Genomic DNA, 16,888 nt, shown 5'->3' with positions numbered 1-16,888 from the left:
CTCAGGTCATGATCTCAGATTCCTGGGATTGAGCCTCACATTGGGCTCTCTGCTCAGCAGGGAGCCTGCTTCCCCCTCCCCCCTCTCAGTGTGCCTCTCTGCCTACTTGTGATCTCCCTCTCTGTCAAATAAATGGATAAAATCTTTAAAAAATAAAAATAAAAATGCAGTATATGCATAATACATATTACATATATATATATATATTTTTTTTTTTTAAGATTTTACTTATTTGACAGTGAGAGACACAGCGAGAGAGGGAACACAAGCGGGGGGGGGGGGGGGGGAAGAGGGAGAAGCAGGCTTCCTGCTGAGTAGGGAGCCTAATATAGGGCTCGATCCCAGGACTTTGGGATCATGAATTGAGCCAAAGGCAGACACTTAACAACTGTGCCACCCAGGCGCTCCTATATATATGTTTTATACATATATGTTATACAACAAAAATAGCCACAAATTCTTCCCATCTCTATATGTAAGACCCTTTGCAATGTCACTTTGTAGGTCTTCCCACCAAGAAGTGAACTCTACCACGTGAATCTGGGTTTGGCCATGTGACTTGCTTTGGTGACTAAGACATTAGCAAATGTGACACAATCAGAGGCTCACATGGTATTTGCACATTGGGGTTTGCTCTCCTGCTGCTACCTGAACCCTCAGTCATGACAGATAAGATATATATATATAGATATATATATATATATATATCTATATATATATATGTCAGGATCAGATAATGAGAAATACCCACCAGTCCCAGCCCATTACCAACCAAGCCCATGAAACACTGCCACTATGGTGTCCTGCAGCTGACCTGCAGCCAACCATAGACACATGCGTGGCACAGCTGAGATCAGCAGAAGAAATGCCCAGCTGAGCACAGCCTAAATTGCTGATCCCCAGAATAGTAAGCTAAATAAATCGTTGGTTTCTTAGATAGAAATGGGTAACTAATTGTGTGTGTGTGTGTGTGTGTTAAGAACAGTGCCTGGGTGGCTCAGTGGGTTAAAGTGTCTGTATTTGGCTCAGGTCATGGTCTCAGGGTCCTGAGATTGAGCCCCACATCAGGTTCTCTGCTCAGCAGGGAGCCTGCTTTCCCCTCTCTCTGCCTGCCTCTCTGCCTACTTGTGATCTCTGTCTGTCAAATAAGTAAATAAAATCTTTAAAAAAAAAAAAAAAGAACAGTGGATAGCAAGCAAAATATCAGGGTTGATAGTAAGGAAAATAGTTGAATTAAAGATTAATATTAATAACATAAGTATACATTTTGGTGTTTTCCAAATTTTCACTAAGAAATAGATAATGCCTTTGCATCCAAAAAAATTCAATGTCAGCGTCGCCTAGGTGGCTCAGTCGGTTGAACATCCAGCTCCTGACTTCAGCTCAGGTCATGATCATCTTGGTGTTGTGGGATCAAGCTCTGCATCAGGCTCTTTGCTGGGTGTGGAGCCTGCCTGAAAGATTTTGCATTCTAGCTAAGTTTGAGCATAGTTACAGTGACATAGGAAACTAAACAGCAGTGCCTGGATGGCTCATTTGGTTGAGCTTAGGACTCCTGACTTCGGCTCAGGTCATGATCTCAGGGTCCTGAGACTGAGCCCCGAGGTGGCAGGCTCTTCACTCAGCACGGAGTTCGCTTAAGTTATTCTCTCTCCTTCTGCCCCTTCCCCAACACACGTGTGCTCTCTCTCTCTCTCTAAAAAAAAATAAAGAGGGGCACCTGGGTGGCTCAGTTGGTTAAGCATCTGCCTTTGGCTTAGGTCATGATCCCAGCATCCTGAGATCAAGGCCCACATTGGGTTCCTTGTTCAACGGGAAGCCTGCTTTTCCCTTTCCCTCTGCCCCTCCCCCCTACTTATGCTCTCTCTCTCTCTCTCTGTCAAATAAATAAATAAGATCTTTTTAGAAAATAAAAATAAAACAAAAAAAGAAAATCTAAAAGAAAGAAAGAAAACTAAAGAAATGAATAAAACCTGGTTTGGGGAAAGAACATAATCATAGTAGAATGTTTGGCTCTGTTTTTAATGATATTTATGTAATTACAATAACGTAAACACCAAATGTTATGAGGTTTAAGGCAGAGAAGTAATGGGACAATTAGAAAGGATACTGGGAAGGGGGGTGCGCCTGGGTGGCTCAGTCATTAAGCGTCTGCCTTTGGCTCAGGTCATGATCCCAGGATCCTGGGATTGAACCCCGGATCGAGCTCTCTGCTCAACAGAAAGCCTGCTTCTCCTTCTCCCACTATCCCTGCTTGTGTTTCCTCTCTCACTGTGTCTCTCTCTGTCAAGTAAATAAATAAAATCTTAAAAAAAAAAAAGAAATAAAGAAAAAATAGGATACTAGGAAAGCAAGAGAAGGTATCTAAAACCAAAAATTCAAGAGCAAAGCAGTATGTATATGTTATTCTTGAATAAATACCAAAATAAATAAGTAAAGTGATTAAAAATTGACTTCAGATAATAGAAACTAGAGAATGGAACTAAGGTAAAGGTCTACTGATTTTTGTTCAAAGTCACGTAGAACTCTTTGATTCTGACTATACATACTTTGAAAATATTAAAAATTTAAAGAGATAAACAGTCTAGGAACCAATCCAAATCTATATAAGCACTCACTGTATGAAAATAGCAAAACTTCAAATCAGGAAAAATTATTCTTTAATTGACACTGGGATGACTGATCATCTACTTGGGAAGGTGTACAATTAGACCCTGAACTCATACATATACTAAGGTAAAAAATATAAATAAAAGGGTTAAGTGTTAAAAAAAAAAAACCAAAAAACTTTTTTAAACTATACTGAACTATGAAAAATAACTGTTGCAAATTTCTACAAAAGGATCCAGAAAGATTCTCATGAAAGTGCTCATCTTGTTTACTTCTGGGAAGAAGAAAGGGAGATGGGAATAATGTTTAAAGGAGAATATTTTAATTTTTACTCTGTAATGGTTTAAAACACTATTAAATGTTTTTTGAATAATGTATATTACTCATAATTTTTAAATTTTAGTTTATAACTCTTTAGTAGATAAAATACACAAAATGTTTAAGATAATTTAATCTTTCCTCAACTACAGATTAACTACTTAAAAGTAATATTAAAAACATAAATAAAATAAAATAAAAGTAGTTATTTAATGCCAGACATACTGAATAATAAAATCTACTTTCTCTTGCATAGTGATTTGGTTTTTTCCTCACTGGCCAACAAGAAAAAAAAATTTCCCAGCCATTCCTTTTCTCTCCTTTCTCCCCATTTATAATCCATGAATCTATATGCACTCAATTATAGAGCTAGGCTCAAATCGTGGTTCCATCATTTACTTGTAGTAAGATCATAGTCAAATAATCTAATATCTTTGGGCTTCAATTTTCTTACCTGTAAAATGAGTCTAAAGTCTACTCAATTTTCTTCACAGTGTTGATACAAGGATTAAATAAGAAAACATATAAATTGTCTGGCACAAGTATATAATCTAAAAAGCTATCATCATATCATTATTAACCCTTTAAGAAATATAGGTTACTGTTTAAGTGTCTGGCATGTAACAGGCTTCAAAAATTTTCCTGATTTGGGACTCCTGGGTGGCTCAGTCCATGAAAGCCTCTGCCTTCAGCTCGGGTCATGATCCCAGGGTCCTGGGATCGAGCCACATCGGGAGCCTGCTTCCTCCTCTCTCTCTGCCTGCCTCTCTGCCTACCTGTGATCTCGGTCTGTCAAATAAATAAATAAAAATTTTTTAAAAAATTTTCCTTCCTTTGGGACGCCTGGGTGGCTCAGTTGGTTAAGCAGCTGCCTTCGGCTCAGGTCATGATCCCAGCGTCCTGGGATCGAGTCCCACATGGGGCTCCTTGCTCCGCAGGGAGCCTGCTTCTCCCTCTGACTCTGCCTTCCACTCTGTCTGCCTGTGCTCACTCTCACTCTCTCTCTCTTACAAATAAATAAATAAAATCTTTAAAAAAAAAAAAAATTTCCTGCCTTTAATAAACTATATTTCAATTGGCTGGTAATATTATCTAATAACTTGTTCCTATAGCAGCTACAGAAATCAAAAAGTGTTTCTAATTTTGTTTATATTAAGCACCAATTTACCGCTTAACCCCTGAAATCATTGTTTGATATTTTATTTGTGTCACTACATAAAAAACGACTTCCAAAATGTACTGCAAAAGAAAAAAAAATTTAAACCTGCTTTAAGTCTTCTCTATTTCACAGTACTATTACACCTCCTTTAGTATATGGATCTGAGTAAAAGTTGTAAGCTACAATAGGAAATCCTGCATTTTTCTCAACTTTGGCCATTTTTTCATTCAATTTTTAATTATGTCCGTACCTACTAGGTTCAGGTCCTATGTGAGATGCTGGTTATTAAAAAGGTAGCAAGAGAGACACGTAACACTTGTCCTTATGGACAGCCTGACAGAGGCAAACAAAACAGTTAAATCTACAAATAAGTATATAATTATAAAATTTGGTAAGCATTGTAAAGAAAAGAACAGGGTGCTGAGAGAAAGACTAAAAGAGGAATGAATCTTAAATTAATTATCTATATGGTACTGAATATAATATGGCCTGTAAAAGTGCAAAAAAGAACTTTCACCCAAGGTCATCTGGAAGAGTTTATTCACGGGCAGAATAGTGAGGTGGTTGAGAGAATCAATTCTAGGGCCAGACTGCCTGGGTTTTAAACTAGCCTCTACTCAACAGCTGTGACATGAACAAGCCACTTAAATTCTTGTGCCTCAATTTCCACATATGTCATTGGGGGAAATATTTATACCTTTCTAAAGGGCTATTATAAGGAGTGAGTTAAATTCCTTTGTTTTATTTGGAAAACTGTCAAATCCACAGAAAAGTTAAAAGAACTTGCAATAGGTGTTAACTCATAAGAACCTGTTTCTACCAGATGAACTAATATTTCTAGAATGTTTAGAAGAGTTTCTGACACACAGTAAGCATCATATCACTATGTAAAGAGTAATATTAAATAAAAGTAAATTAAACTGTTAGAAAATGACTTGTAAAATAATTTCAGAGAAAACTAGTCATTTTCTCTGGAGATCCTAGAGAACATCTTAAATATTGATGTGAGGGAGACGAAGAAAGGGGAAGAGAGAGCGGAAAAGACAGAAAAGAAAGAAAAGACAGGGGCATGTAAGAAGAAAAAGGAGAAAAAACCCCCAAGGTTTGCCCAACATCAACACTTTATCGAAGGTCAACAGCGCACTCTACTGGACCCACATCTCCTCTACACACTAGGCAAAAATAACGAATGCTACTGCTGTACTAAATCAAAAAATATAACTGCTTTTAGAAAAGTATACAGTTGATGTTAGCATTGATTTAATGAATAAATAAAAATCAGGTATAAGCACAAGAATGAGTCTATAGCAATACCTCAGCTGTTGTGAAGATTTAATAAAAGAGTAAAGAGAATGGAAATAAATTATGGAGAAAATGATTATGCATGGTGGAACGAAGTAAAATCAGAGTGGTAATACTATTAAAAAAATAATGTTTCTCTTAACTATATTTGACCTGGAGACTAATGCCTTACTAGACCTTTAATGTTTGAATTATCAGTAAAACAGAGAATCTAGGGGCGCCTGGGTGGCTCAGTGGGTTAAGCCGCTGCCTTCGGCTCAGGTCATGATCTCAGGGTCCTGGGATCGAGTCCCACATCGGGCTCTCTGCTCAGCAGGGAGCCTGCTTCCCTCTCTCTCTCTCTCTCTCTCTCTGCCTGCCTCTCAGTGTACTTGTAATTTCTCTCTGTCAAATAAATAAATAAAATCTTAAAAAAAAAAAAAGAGAGAATCTAAAATGTAAGGAAAGAGAATAGCAGTGGACATTGGAAGATAATTATGTAAAGAGGAGGTATTGACACGATTTCCTGACTTGAAGAGACAGCAAGGACACTTGAGATGATAGGATGGTAAAAAGACAACTATCGAATCTCCAATCGATAGGCTGGAAACTAAATTATTTCAATGGAAACTATGAAAATTATAAAGAAAAACTTAAACTTTAAACTTAAAAAGTTTAATGTTGAATTCAGAGGAAAAGAGAAATCATTAATTATTTTTTATCATGCCTTTATGAAGGAAAGTTTTTCAAGAGAAAAAACTATGGATTCTAAATGTATAAAGACTGCAACATTTACATTTTTGTAGGAGTAAGAGAACTAAACCATTAATTTATGAATTCAAATAAATATTCTCTCAAAAATAAATTCTGTCTTCCCTATATCATCTTATAAGAACCAAAACAGATTTTAAATGTATAAAGACTGCAACATTTACATTTTTGTAAGGGTAAGAGAACTAAACCATTAATTTATGAATCCAAATAAATATTCTCCCAAAAATAATTTCTGTCTTCTCTATATCATCTTATAAGAACCAAAACCAAAACCAAAACGGGATGTCTCAGTGTATTAAGAGGCTGCTTTCAGCTCAAGTCATGATCCCAGGGACCTGGGATCAAGCCCTGCATCAGGCTCCTTGCTCAGCAGGGACCTGTTTTTCTGTCTTTCTGCTTGCGCTACCCACCCCCTAGCCCTCACTGCTATGCTCACTCTCTCTCTCTCTACCTGTGTCAACTAAACAGACAGGATCTTAAAAAGAAAAAGAACCAAAATAGAGAAAGCAGCCTTAGAATTTAGAAGTGTTAGAGCTAAAAGCGATATAAGGTATATTAAATCTAGTCCCACCTTCTTTTCCCTCCGATTTGAAGGAACAGATCCTGAAAAAAATGTTACTTGCCCAAGTCTCTCAATTTATCTTATTCAAGATGTTTGGTTTATCTTGATTAAAATGTGATCTACCGATCTACCAAATGTGATGCATGCGATATATCAACTAAGAAAAGATCTAAAATATGGCTGCACTTTAAACATTACTTAATCTAAGGTTTTGGTGATAAATTAATTTCAGAAGCTGCTATACAGTATTAAATCTTACAAAACTATATATTTTCCTTCCACTTCCTTATGAAATCACATATTCCAAAATTGACAGAAAACACTTTTGTGATTTATAATAAGCCACTCAGCAAATATTAAGAAGTGTTATACAATGGGGAAAGAACAGCAATATGCAAAAGAAAAAACTTAACCATCATCATATACTCCACTCAAATATTAACTTAAAATAGATTAAAGACTTGGGACGCCTGGGTGGCTCAGTTGGTTGAGCGGCTGCCTTCGGCTCAGGTCATGGTCCCAGCGTCCTGGGATTGAGTCCTACATCGGGCTCCTTGCTCCGCAGGGAGCCTGCTTCTCCCTCTGACTCTGCCTGCCACTCTGTCTGCCTGTGCTTCCTGTCTCTCTCTCTGACAAATAAATAAATAAAATCTTTAAAAAAAAAATAGATTAAAGACTTGAACATAAGACCCAAAATCACAAAACTCTTAGAAGAAAACATAGGTGGTAAGTTCCTATGTCAGGTCTTGGCAATGATTTTTTAAGTCTGACCAAAATCAAAAACAACAAGCCAAAAATAAACAAGTGTAACTATATCTAACTAAAAGACTTCTGCCAGTAAAGGAAACCATCAGCAAAATAAAAAAGCAACCTACTGAATAGGAAGAATCATTTGCAAATCCCATGTCTGATAAGGGGCTAGTATCCGAAATATATCAAGAACTCATATAACTCAATAGCAGAAAAACCAACCAATCCAATTTAAGAACGGGCAGAAGAGGGACACCTAGCTGGCCCAGTCAACAGACAACCCAACTCTTGATCCCATGGTCATGAGTTCAAACCCCACACTGGGCAGAAGATCTAAATAGACATTTTTCTAAAGAAGACATACAGATGGGCAAAAGGTATATAAAGATACTCAACATCATTAATCATCAGGTAAATGCAAATCAAAACCACAATGAGCTCTCATCTCACAAGCTGTTAGAATGACTATTATCAAAAAGATAAGAAATAACACACTTTGGTGAGGATGTACAGCAAAGGGAACCCTTGTGCACTGTTGGTGGGAATGTAAATCAATGCAGCCACTATAGAAAATGGTATGGGTGTTACTAAAAAATTAAAAATATAACCACCATATATGACCCAGCAATTCCATGTATGGGCACTGATCCAAAGAAAATAAAAACACTCAAAAAGATATATGGGGGAGTCTAGGTAACTCAGTCAGTTAAGCATCTGACTCTTGATTTCACCTCAAGTCATGATCTCAGGATCATGAGATTGAGTCCCACATTGGGCTCTGTGCTGGGCATGGAGCCTGCTTAGGATTCTCTTTCTCCCTCTCCCTCTGGAAAAAAAAAAAAAAAAAGATTATGTACCCCTGTGTTCACTGCAGCATTATTTACAATAGCTGAGTTACAGAGGGGTGCCTGGGTGGTTTGGTGAGTTAAGCATCTGACTCTGGCTTAGGTCATGATGTCAGGGTCCTGGGATGGAGGCTTGCTTGCATCAGGCTCTCTGCTTAGCGGAGAGACGGCTTGTCTCTTTCTCCCTCCCCCTGCTCATACACTCTTTCCCTCTCAAGTAATAAAATAAAATAATAGCTGAGATACGGAAACAACCTCAGCGACAAATGGATAAAAAAAAAGTATATATACACAATGGAATAATTATTCAGTCATAAATAAGAATGAGATCTTGACATTTGCAACAATGTGAAAAAAAGACTTCAAAGACGTTACGGTAAGTGAGTAAGTCTGACAGAGAAAGATAAATATGGCATGATCTTGCTTATACGTAAAACCTAAAAAAAAAAAAAAAAAAAGGTACACAAAAAAGTTCATAGAGAACAGACTGGTGGTTGCCAGAGGCAGGGGGGTGAGGTGGGAGAAGTGGGTGAAGGGAGTGAAAGGCACAAACTTTCAGTTATAAAGTAAGTCATAAAGATGTAATGTACGCATGGTGACCAGTTAACACTATATTTTATATTTGAAAGTTGCTAAGAGAGTAAATCTTGAAAGCTCTCATCATAAAAAAAAAGTTTGTAACTATAAAAGGTGATCATTTCAATCATTAGGATACACTTGAAAATGTCAGTTACACCTCTATTCAAAAGGAAAAAAAGAGAGAAAGGGGAAAACTGGTACGTTATACCAGTAGCAAAGTAAGTTTCTAAACAATACCTCTACAAAGATTCCTTTCTTTAAGTAAATTACCTCTACTCATATCCCCATTATTCTTTCTTACATCGATGGAAATGATCAGTCCACACTCTTTGAAAAACTAGAGATATTATCTAATGCTAAACGTCCACGAGATTTACACTAAAAATGCTACCATCTACTTTTAAAATTAAGATGACAGTCAAGGGTGCCTGGGTGGCTCGGTGGGTTAAGCTGCTGCCTTCGGCTCAGGTCATGGTCTCAGGGTACTGGGATCGAGTCCCGCATCGGGCTGTCTGCTCAGCAGGGAGCCTGCTTCCTCCTCTCTCTCTTTGCCTGCCTCTCTGCTTACTTGTGATCTCTCTCTGTCAAATAAATAAATAAAATCTTTAAAAAAAAAAAAAAAAGATGACAGTCAAAACACACAACTCTACACTGGGGCACCTGGGTGCTCACTCATTTAAGTGTCCAACTCTCAGTTTTGAGTCAGGTCATGATCTCAGAGTTCATGAGATCCAGTTCCACATCAGGCTCCATGCTCAGCTTAGAGTCTGCTTGGGATTCTCTCCCTATGCCCCCTACCCATCCCCCTGCTCTCAGAAGCATGCTCTCTCTCTAAAATAAATAAATAAAATAAAATAAAACACATACACAAATCTGTAGGTTAACAATTTACCAATTTACCAAAAAAATGAAAATATTAACTACAATCTTACATTTTGTACTAATAAAGTTTCTATTTTAACTGGTTACAAAAAAATTAGAATAATTTTGTATGGAAGAAAAAAATAACACTGAAAATATAGATCATGTTACCGAAGTATTTGTGAGTTTTTCCCTAACTATTCAGAAAGTACTTAAAATTTTATATTCATGTTTTTGACTATAGACTACAAAAAAAGGAACAATTATTAGCGCTCAACCACATGGTTTCTCTATCATTGCAGTACTTTATATATGTTGAATTAGTATGGCATATACCACTTACATCTTTTTACAAACAAAAGTTCTATCTCACACTACTGAAATGTTATCATTTGAGTTACTAGGTTGAATTGAGAAATTTAGTTTAACAGTCTTCAAACTTAAATTATCAGAAACCCATACTTTTAATATTATAAATAATAAATCACCCACCTATAACAAATATTGCATTTCTACAGCAATATAATTATACCACCAATAGCCAAGGAAACAAAACATAAATTCTGGCTTAAAAATATAACTGATAAAAAAGATATGGATATACAAGTATAAATACAATTACACCTTACCAAAAGGAGGACCATAATAAATCATTAACGTAGAATATAACCAGAAGGAGAAATCAATCAAAGCACTTGGCTTAAAATTAAGGTACCTAGCCAGGAACTCTGCCTATAATTGGTCTAGACTCTAAAGCAGGTGCAGCCATAGACATCCTTAACAGATATTAAAAGAACTTGTTACTTAATTATAAACCTAATTCCTCAAAATTAGTATCAATCAATTCTATATAATACATTTTAGCAGCATTCAAAGATAACTACATATACTAATTAAATTATTAATATTATATATTTATTACCAACATACAACTATGTAACCATTTGCTGCTACTACGATCACTACTGTTACTACTTCTACTACCACTTACCACTTAATAAGCCCTAAAATATGCCAAGTGTATTTAATCACTTTATAAATATTATAAATATTTATAAATATTTTTAGGTACTATTACTATCCCCATTTAACAAACAGGGAAACTGAAGTAGCAATAGTTTAAAAACTTCATCAAGGTTACACAGGTAGTAAAAAGCAGAGCTGTGATTAAAACCCAGGCAGTATGATTTAAGTTCATTCTCTTAACCAATAAAAACAAAACAAAATTTAAAAATCCACTTCTCTAGGTGCACCTGGGTGGCTCAGTCAGTTAAGCGTCTCTTTATTTTGGCTCGGTCATAATACCACAGTCATGAGGTCAAGTCCCAGGTTGGGCCCCACACTGGGCATGAATCCTGCTTAAGATTGTCTCTCCCTCTTCCCCCATCTCTCCCGCTACACACTGGCTTGCATGCATGCTCTCTCTCTCTCTCTCCATGTATGTATGTATGTATGTATGTATGTATGTGTGTGTGTATAATTAATTAATTTTATTTGGTCTCATTTTTTTTTAAAAATCCACTTCTCTTATTTTAGCTATTTTTTTTAAAGATTTTATTTATTTATTTGACAGACAGATCACAAGTAGGCAGAGAGGCAGGCAGAGAGAGAGAGAGGAGGAAGCAGGCTTCCTGATGAGCAGAAAGCCCGATGCGGGGCTCAATCCAAGGACCCTGAGACCATGACCTGAGCCGAAAGCAGAGGCTTTAACCCACTGAGCCACCCAGGCGCCCCTTATTTTAGCTATTATTAATCACATCTTATCCTATGCTTGATTTCTTTATTCTTAAAGCTTCTACATGATATTTCTTCCCTTTATGTTGGTATGAGAATCCTGCTTTGATGACTCCAGGATTTCTAAGAGGCATTTTAGAGAGAATGTATAATAAAGTGATTAAAACATTTGCCAGAGCATCATACTGCTTACATAAGATTTAGCTCTAATATTTGCCTGATTTGTGACCTTAACCAAATTACTTACTTCTCAGAGTATTCTTATCTGTAAAATAAGAATAACAATATTACCTGCCTATGCCATTGTAAGAATTCAAGAATATTCTACTAATAAATATTTATTGGACAACTAATACACACTATATGCTATTTTAAGTACTAAAGATACACATGAAAAAGACTGACATTATATTCTAACAGAGCAGATCGATAATAAACAGGTAGATAAGGATAAGAGCTATGAAAATAAGGCAATGTTAAAGAAAATGAGGGAGAAAACATAGGCAGAGGCAAATACATAGCATATATTATTATTGACAGTTTAATAGTAAAAGCTCCTGAGATGACTTCAACTATAAGCCTTCTGTAAAGATAACCAACAACTTTCCCCCCACTCTGCATTTTTAAGAATTTAAATGAAGACTATTCAAGGGCAGGGAATATAGTTTTCATTCACCCAGCCTTTACTAGGTTCCTAGCACAAAGCTAGGTGCTTAAAACATAAAGATGAATAAAACACGGGGCACCTGGGTGGCTCAGTGGGTTAAAGCCTCTGCTTTCAGCTCAGGTCATGATCCCAAGGTCCTGGGATTGAGCCCCATGTCGGGCTCTCTGCTCAGCAAGGAGCCTGCTTCCCCCTCTCCCTCTGCCTGCCTCTCTGCCTACTTGTGATCTCTGTCTGTCAAATAAATAAAATCTTTAAAAAAAAAAAAGAAACCAGTCACAGCCTTCAAGGAGGTCTCAATATACTACAGAACCTGGTATTTCCTTAATAGAACTTAGAACCTTGCAGAGAAGATAATAGGGATAAGTGTTAAAATTCTAGAAGTACAAGGAACATTTCAGATGGGAATCTAACCCCAAATTGGGGATATCGAGGAAGGCTTTCTGAAGAATTAGCAGAAGTTAATTTAAAAAAAAAAAAAGAAAAAGGGAGGAGCAGAAAGGGCAAAAGAAAACAATACGTTTATAAAGGTCTTATCACTATACAGATAAACAGGAAGACTTACATGCCATCTAAAGACTTCTGGAATTTGTCCCATAATCAATGAGTTTGTTCATTCCTACCAGAAAAATCAAAAGTATAGACAGAATATATGAAGCAATAGTTTTAAGATACAGGATATCAGGTAAGAAAGAGTGATCTCAGAGAGGTAGGAAATAAATGAGATAGGCCCTATGATTGCCTAGGCTTTACTGTCTTGAGAGAATTTCTAGTCTGCCCTAGGGAAGGGGAACCCAGATTTAGCCCAGCAAACCTGAGCTGAAGAGACATTGCTCTTTAGTCCAGGAAGTCAGAGAAGACTCAAGTTCATAATACTGAAGTAGAGAGAGCTGCACAAAGAATGATTTCCAGAGATCTGTAAAGGGACCTCTCAGGTATCTAGCATAGTATTGATCAACATATGTGAGAGAGTAAACAAACCAAGACAGTGGAAAGAACCACCCAAAATGATGAGGCATTCACACAGGGCATGGAATAGTGCCTATTCCCACCAGCCAGACCGGAAAAACCTAACAATTCATAGAACATTAGGTAGAGGACCCTGAAGGAGCTAGCCTCTGTTGAGGTAAACTATGACTAAATTCTGCTCAGGTCCCACCTGACAAATCCTAAAAGCATACCCAAAAAGATCAAGTTGATTCCAAGTAATTTAATTTTGTTCTGCATCTCAGAACAAAACTCATGGGTATTAAGGAGGGCATATATTACATGGAACACTGGGTGTTATATGCAAGCAATGAATCATGGAATGCAACAACAAAAACTAATATGTACTATATGGTGACTAGCATAACAGAACATAATTTTTTTAAAAAATAACAAAATTAGAGCATTTATAGAAATATAATAACATCTGGGACACTTGGGTGATTCAGTCAGTTAAGTGTCTGCCTTGAGCTCAAATCATGATCCTGGGGGCGCCTGGGTGGCTCAGCAGGTTAAAGCCTCTGCCTTTGGCTCAGGTCATGATCCCAGGGTCCTGGGATCGAGCCCCACGTCTGGCTCTCTGCTCAGGAGGGAACATGCTTCCCCCTCTCTCTCTGCCTGCCTTTCTGCCTACTTGTGATCTCTGTCAAATAAATAAATAGATAAATCTTAAAAAAAAAAAAAAAAAATCATGATCCTGGGGGCCTGGGATCAAACTCTGAATCGGGCTTCCTGCTCAGCAGGGAATCTGCTTCTCCCTCTCCCTCTGCCACTCCCCCAGCTCCTGCTTGCTCCCTCGCTCTCTCTCTCACTCACTCTCCCTCTCACATAAAGAAAATCTTTAAAAATATATATACGTAATAACATTCAACACCCAGCAGGTAAAATTCACATCTTAAATTTAATTTAAAAAAACCAAGCATGGGGGCATCTGGGTGGCTCAGTGGGTTAAGCCTCTGCTTTCGGCTCAGGTCATGATCTCAGGGTCCTGGGATCAAGCCCCGCATCGGGCTCTCTGCTCAGCGGGGAGCCTGCTTCCCCCTCTCTCTCTCTGCCTGCCTCTCTGCCTACCTGTGATCTTTCTCTCTATCAAATAAATAAAAAAATAAAATCTAAAAAAAAAAAAAAGGAAGAGATGTTTAATAATTAGAAAAAATAAACAAGCATGATTCCATCTATATAAAACTATGGAAATGAAAACTATCTATAGTGACTGAAAAAAAAAGCTTAAGGATGCCTGGGGATAGGGGGATTTGGGCAAAAAAAAGATCCATTGGTCTATCTTTGGGATGGATCTTTCCCAGGCCTTATTTTATAGTATCATATCTTGTACAGGCCATTCAGAAGATATTTGATACCCCAATTTTACAGATCTTATAAAAGTTAACATATTTCATTATATAATATCAAAAAAGTCACATTCTATACTGTCACCACCACTATCATGAGGAAAGTCTATAAGTATCATAAAACTGCCAAGCTCAGAGTGGAATATACAGTTCTTCAAAATACTGATTTTCACTTAAATTTTATCAGACTTTGTTTATTTCAAGAATTACCATCATTCAAAGAAAAAAAAAAGAAAGAAAGAAAAAGAAATTACCATCATTCATCTGTCTTTCACTCTTCCAAGTAAAAATGATGTTCCATGAAAAAAAATAGCTAGGTTCAGCTAACAATCCAAACTATGCTACAAGTGTTTTTCCTCAAGATAATCATCCTACTCCTATATGCAAAACATTTAGAGTACTACTCACTTCTTCACACAGAATGTTAAAAAGGGTTAAGGTCGGGACGCCTGGGTGGCTAAGTTGGTTAAGCAGCTGCCTTCGGCTCAGGTCATGGTCCCAGCGTCCTGGGACGGGCTCCTTGCTCAGCGGGGAGCCTGCTTCTCCCTCTGCTTCTGCCTGCCATTCTATCTGCCTGTGCTCGCTCTCTCCCCTTCTCTCTCTCTGATAAATAAATAAAATCTTTCGAAAAAAAAATAAAATAAAATAAAAATAAAAATAAAAAAATAAAAAGGCTTAAGGTCTTTTTAGCTGTTCTGTTCACACAGAATGTTAAAAAAGCCTAAGGTCTTAGTAACTTTTACTACTTCATCAAGGACATTCTTAAGTGTAACTGTCTTTTTTTTAACTGTATACTAATGACGGTGAAGAAAACTACTATTGAAACAGCATGGTACCACTATCTTGATTACGGTAAGGTACTGACAATTTTATCCATTGTTGCTTTTGCACCATCAATGCAAATGTCAAGACAGTTTTCAAAAAGGCAAATAACATCCTATTATTACTAATATTATATGCCAGAGAAAAAAACAACAGTAATCTTTAGAGTTCCCTGGACTACTCCTTGAAAATGATCTGCTCTAAGGAGAATGAGAAAAATTATCGGAAAGTAAAGTCCACAACTTTAGAATATACAAGAGGAAAAAAAACCTTTCGGATTTTCTAGTCCAATTCTTTCATTTTATAAATGAGGAAATGGGGGCTCCAAGAAAATAGCTTTTCTCACCTCACATATTAGTAGTAGAGATATGATAGTACTTAGAGGACTTCTGAATTATTTTCTACTATACTTTGCATTATTCGATTACTTTTTTTTAAATGAGTTTAGCAAATTCCACATTTTCCTTCTTTAAACTGAACAGTGGCATAAATACATACATTTTGTGGAGAAAAGGAATTTATCTTTCCTAATGGAGAATTGAGTTTTGTGGTCTTGCCTGAAGCAACTTTTGCATCCAAATGATGTACCTCCTTTTCAAAACAATGACGCTTTCTAATCTGTAAACACAGAACCAAAATGAAGTTAAATGTAACAAAAATGTGAGCAGGGGCGCCTGGGTGGCTCAGTGGGTTAAGCCGCTGCCTTCGGCTCGGGTCATGATCTCAAGGTCCTGGGATCGAGTCCCGCATCGGGCTCTCTGCTCAGCAGGGAGCCTGCTTCCTCCTCTCTCTCTCTGCCTGCCTCTCTGCCTACTTGTGATCTCTGTCTGTCAAATAAATAAATAAAATCTTTAAAAAAATAAAAAAAAATAAAAAAAAAAAAAAATGTGAGCAGGCCAGTTATTTTTAAAGGTCAAAACAGTTTTTGGTATGTTTTTAGCATTAAAAAAAAAGATGACTATTTCTAACTGGCAATAATCAAATAATTTTTTTTTAAGATTTTATTTATTTACAAATAATTTTTTAAAAATACAAATAAGCACCTTATAACTCTCAAATCCTAACTAAAATGGCTTTAATTAGTCATGTGTCAAAACTACAGTATTATAAAATGATCTTTCATATGATAAAATGATAGTCCTACCATATGGATATCAAATGTAGTATTATAGCAAAGTTCAATTACATATCTAAGTGGAAGGTAAAAGCAAATAAAAATAAAGCTTCATTCTAAATTGTAAAAACTCAGGGCAGCGGAGGGGCTCAGTTGATTGAGTGTCCGTCCAACTCTTGGTTTTGGTTTAGGTCATGATCTCAGGGTTGCAGGATAGAGCCCTATGTGGGGCTCCATGTGAGCCTGCTTGGGATTCTCTTTCCCTTCCCCCTCACTCTCTCTCAAGTAAGTAATTCTTTAAAAATATATATAAATTGAAAAATTTCAGAATAAAAATTTTAAATGTAAATAGTCAAGATTTCCTACATGACAAAATAAATTATTTGATTAATGTTACCATTACTTACTAGATATTTCATAATTCAAATTGTATTTGACTAAATTTCTTCTATAAATCCCACTGTTTTTTTTTTTTCCAA

At 36.7% G+C, this 16,888-nt stretch overlaps 1 protein-coding gene across 1 annotated transcript in view; it reads right to left on the bottom strand.

Annotated features, from left to right (window-relative positions):
* BRIP1 (BRCA1 interacting helicase 1) overlaps positions 1-16,888 on the bottom strand; it is a 181,080-nt gene that overhangs the window by 144,339 nt on the left and 19,853 nt on the right. Inside the window, 1 exon segment of the mRNA XM_059381073.1 lies at positions 15,794-15,913. Within this exon segment, the coding sequence (XP_059237056.1) occupies positions 15,794-15,913 (120 nt within the window).

The sequence above is a fragment of the Mustela nigripes genome, chromosome 16 (genome assembly GCF_022355385.1).
Source record: "Mustela nigripes isolate SB6536 chromosome 16, MUSNIG.SB6536, whole genome shotgun sequence".
NCBI lineage: Eukaryota > Metazoa > Chordata > Mammalia > Carnivora > Mustelidae > Mustela > Mustela nigripes.
The sequence above is the reverse complement of the archived record's forward strand: the minus strand, read 5'-3'. Positions and strand labels throughout refer to the sequence as shown.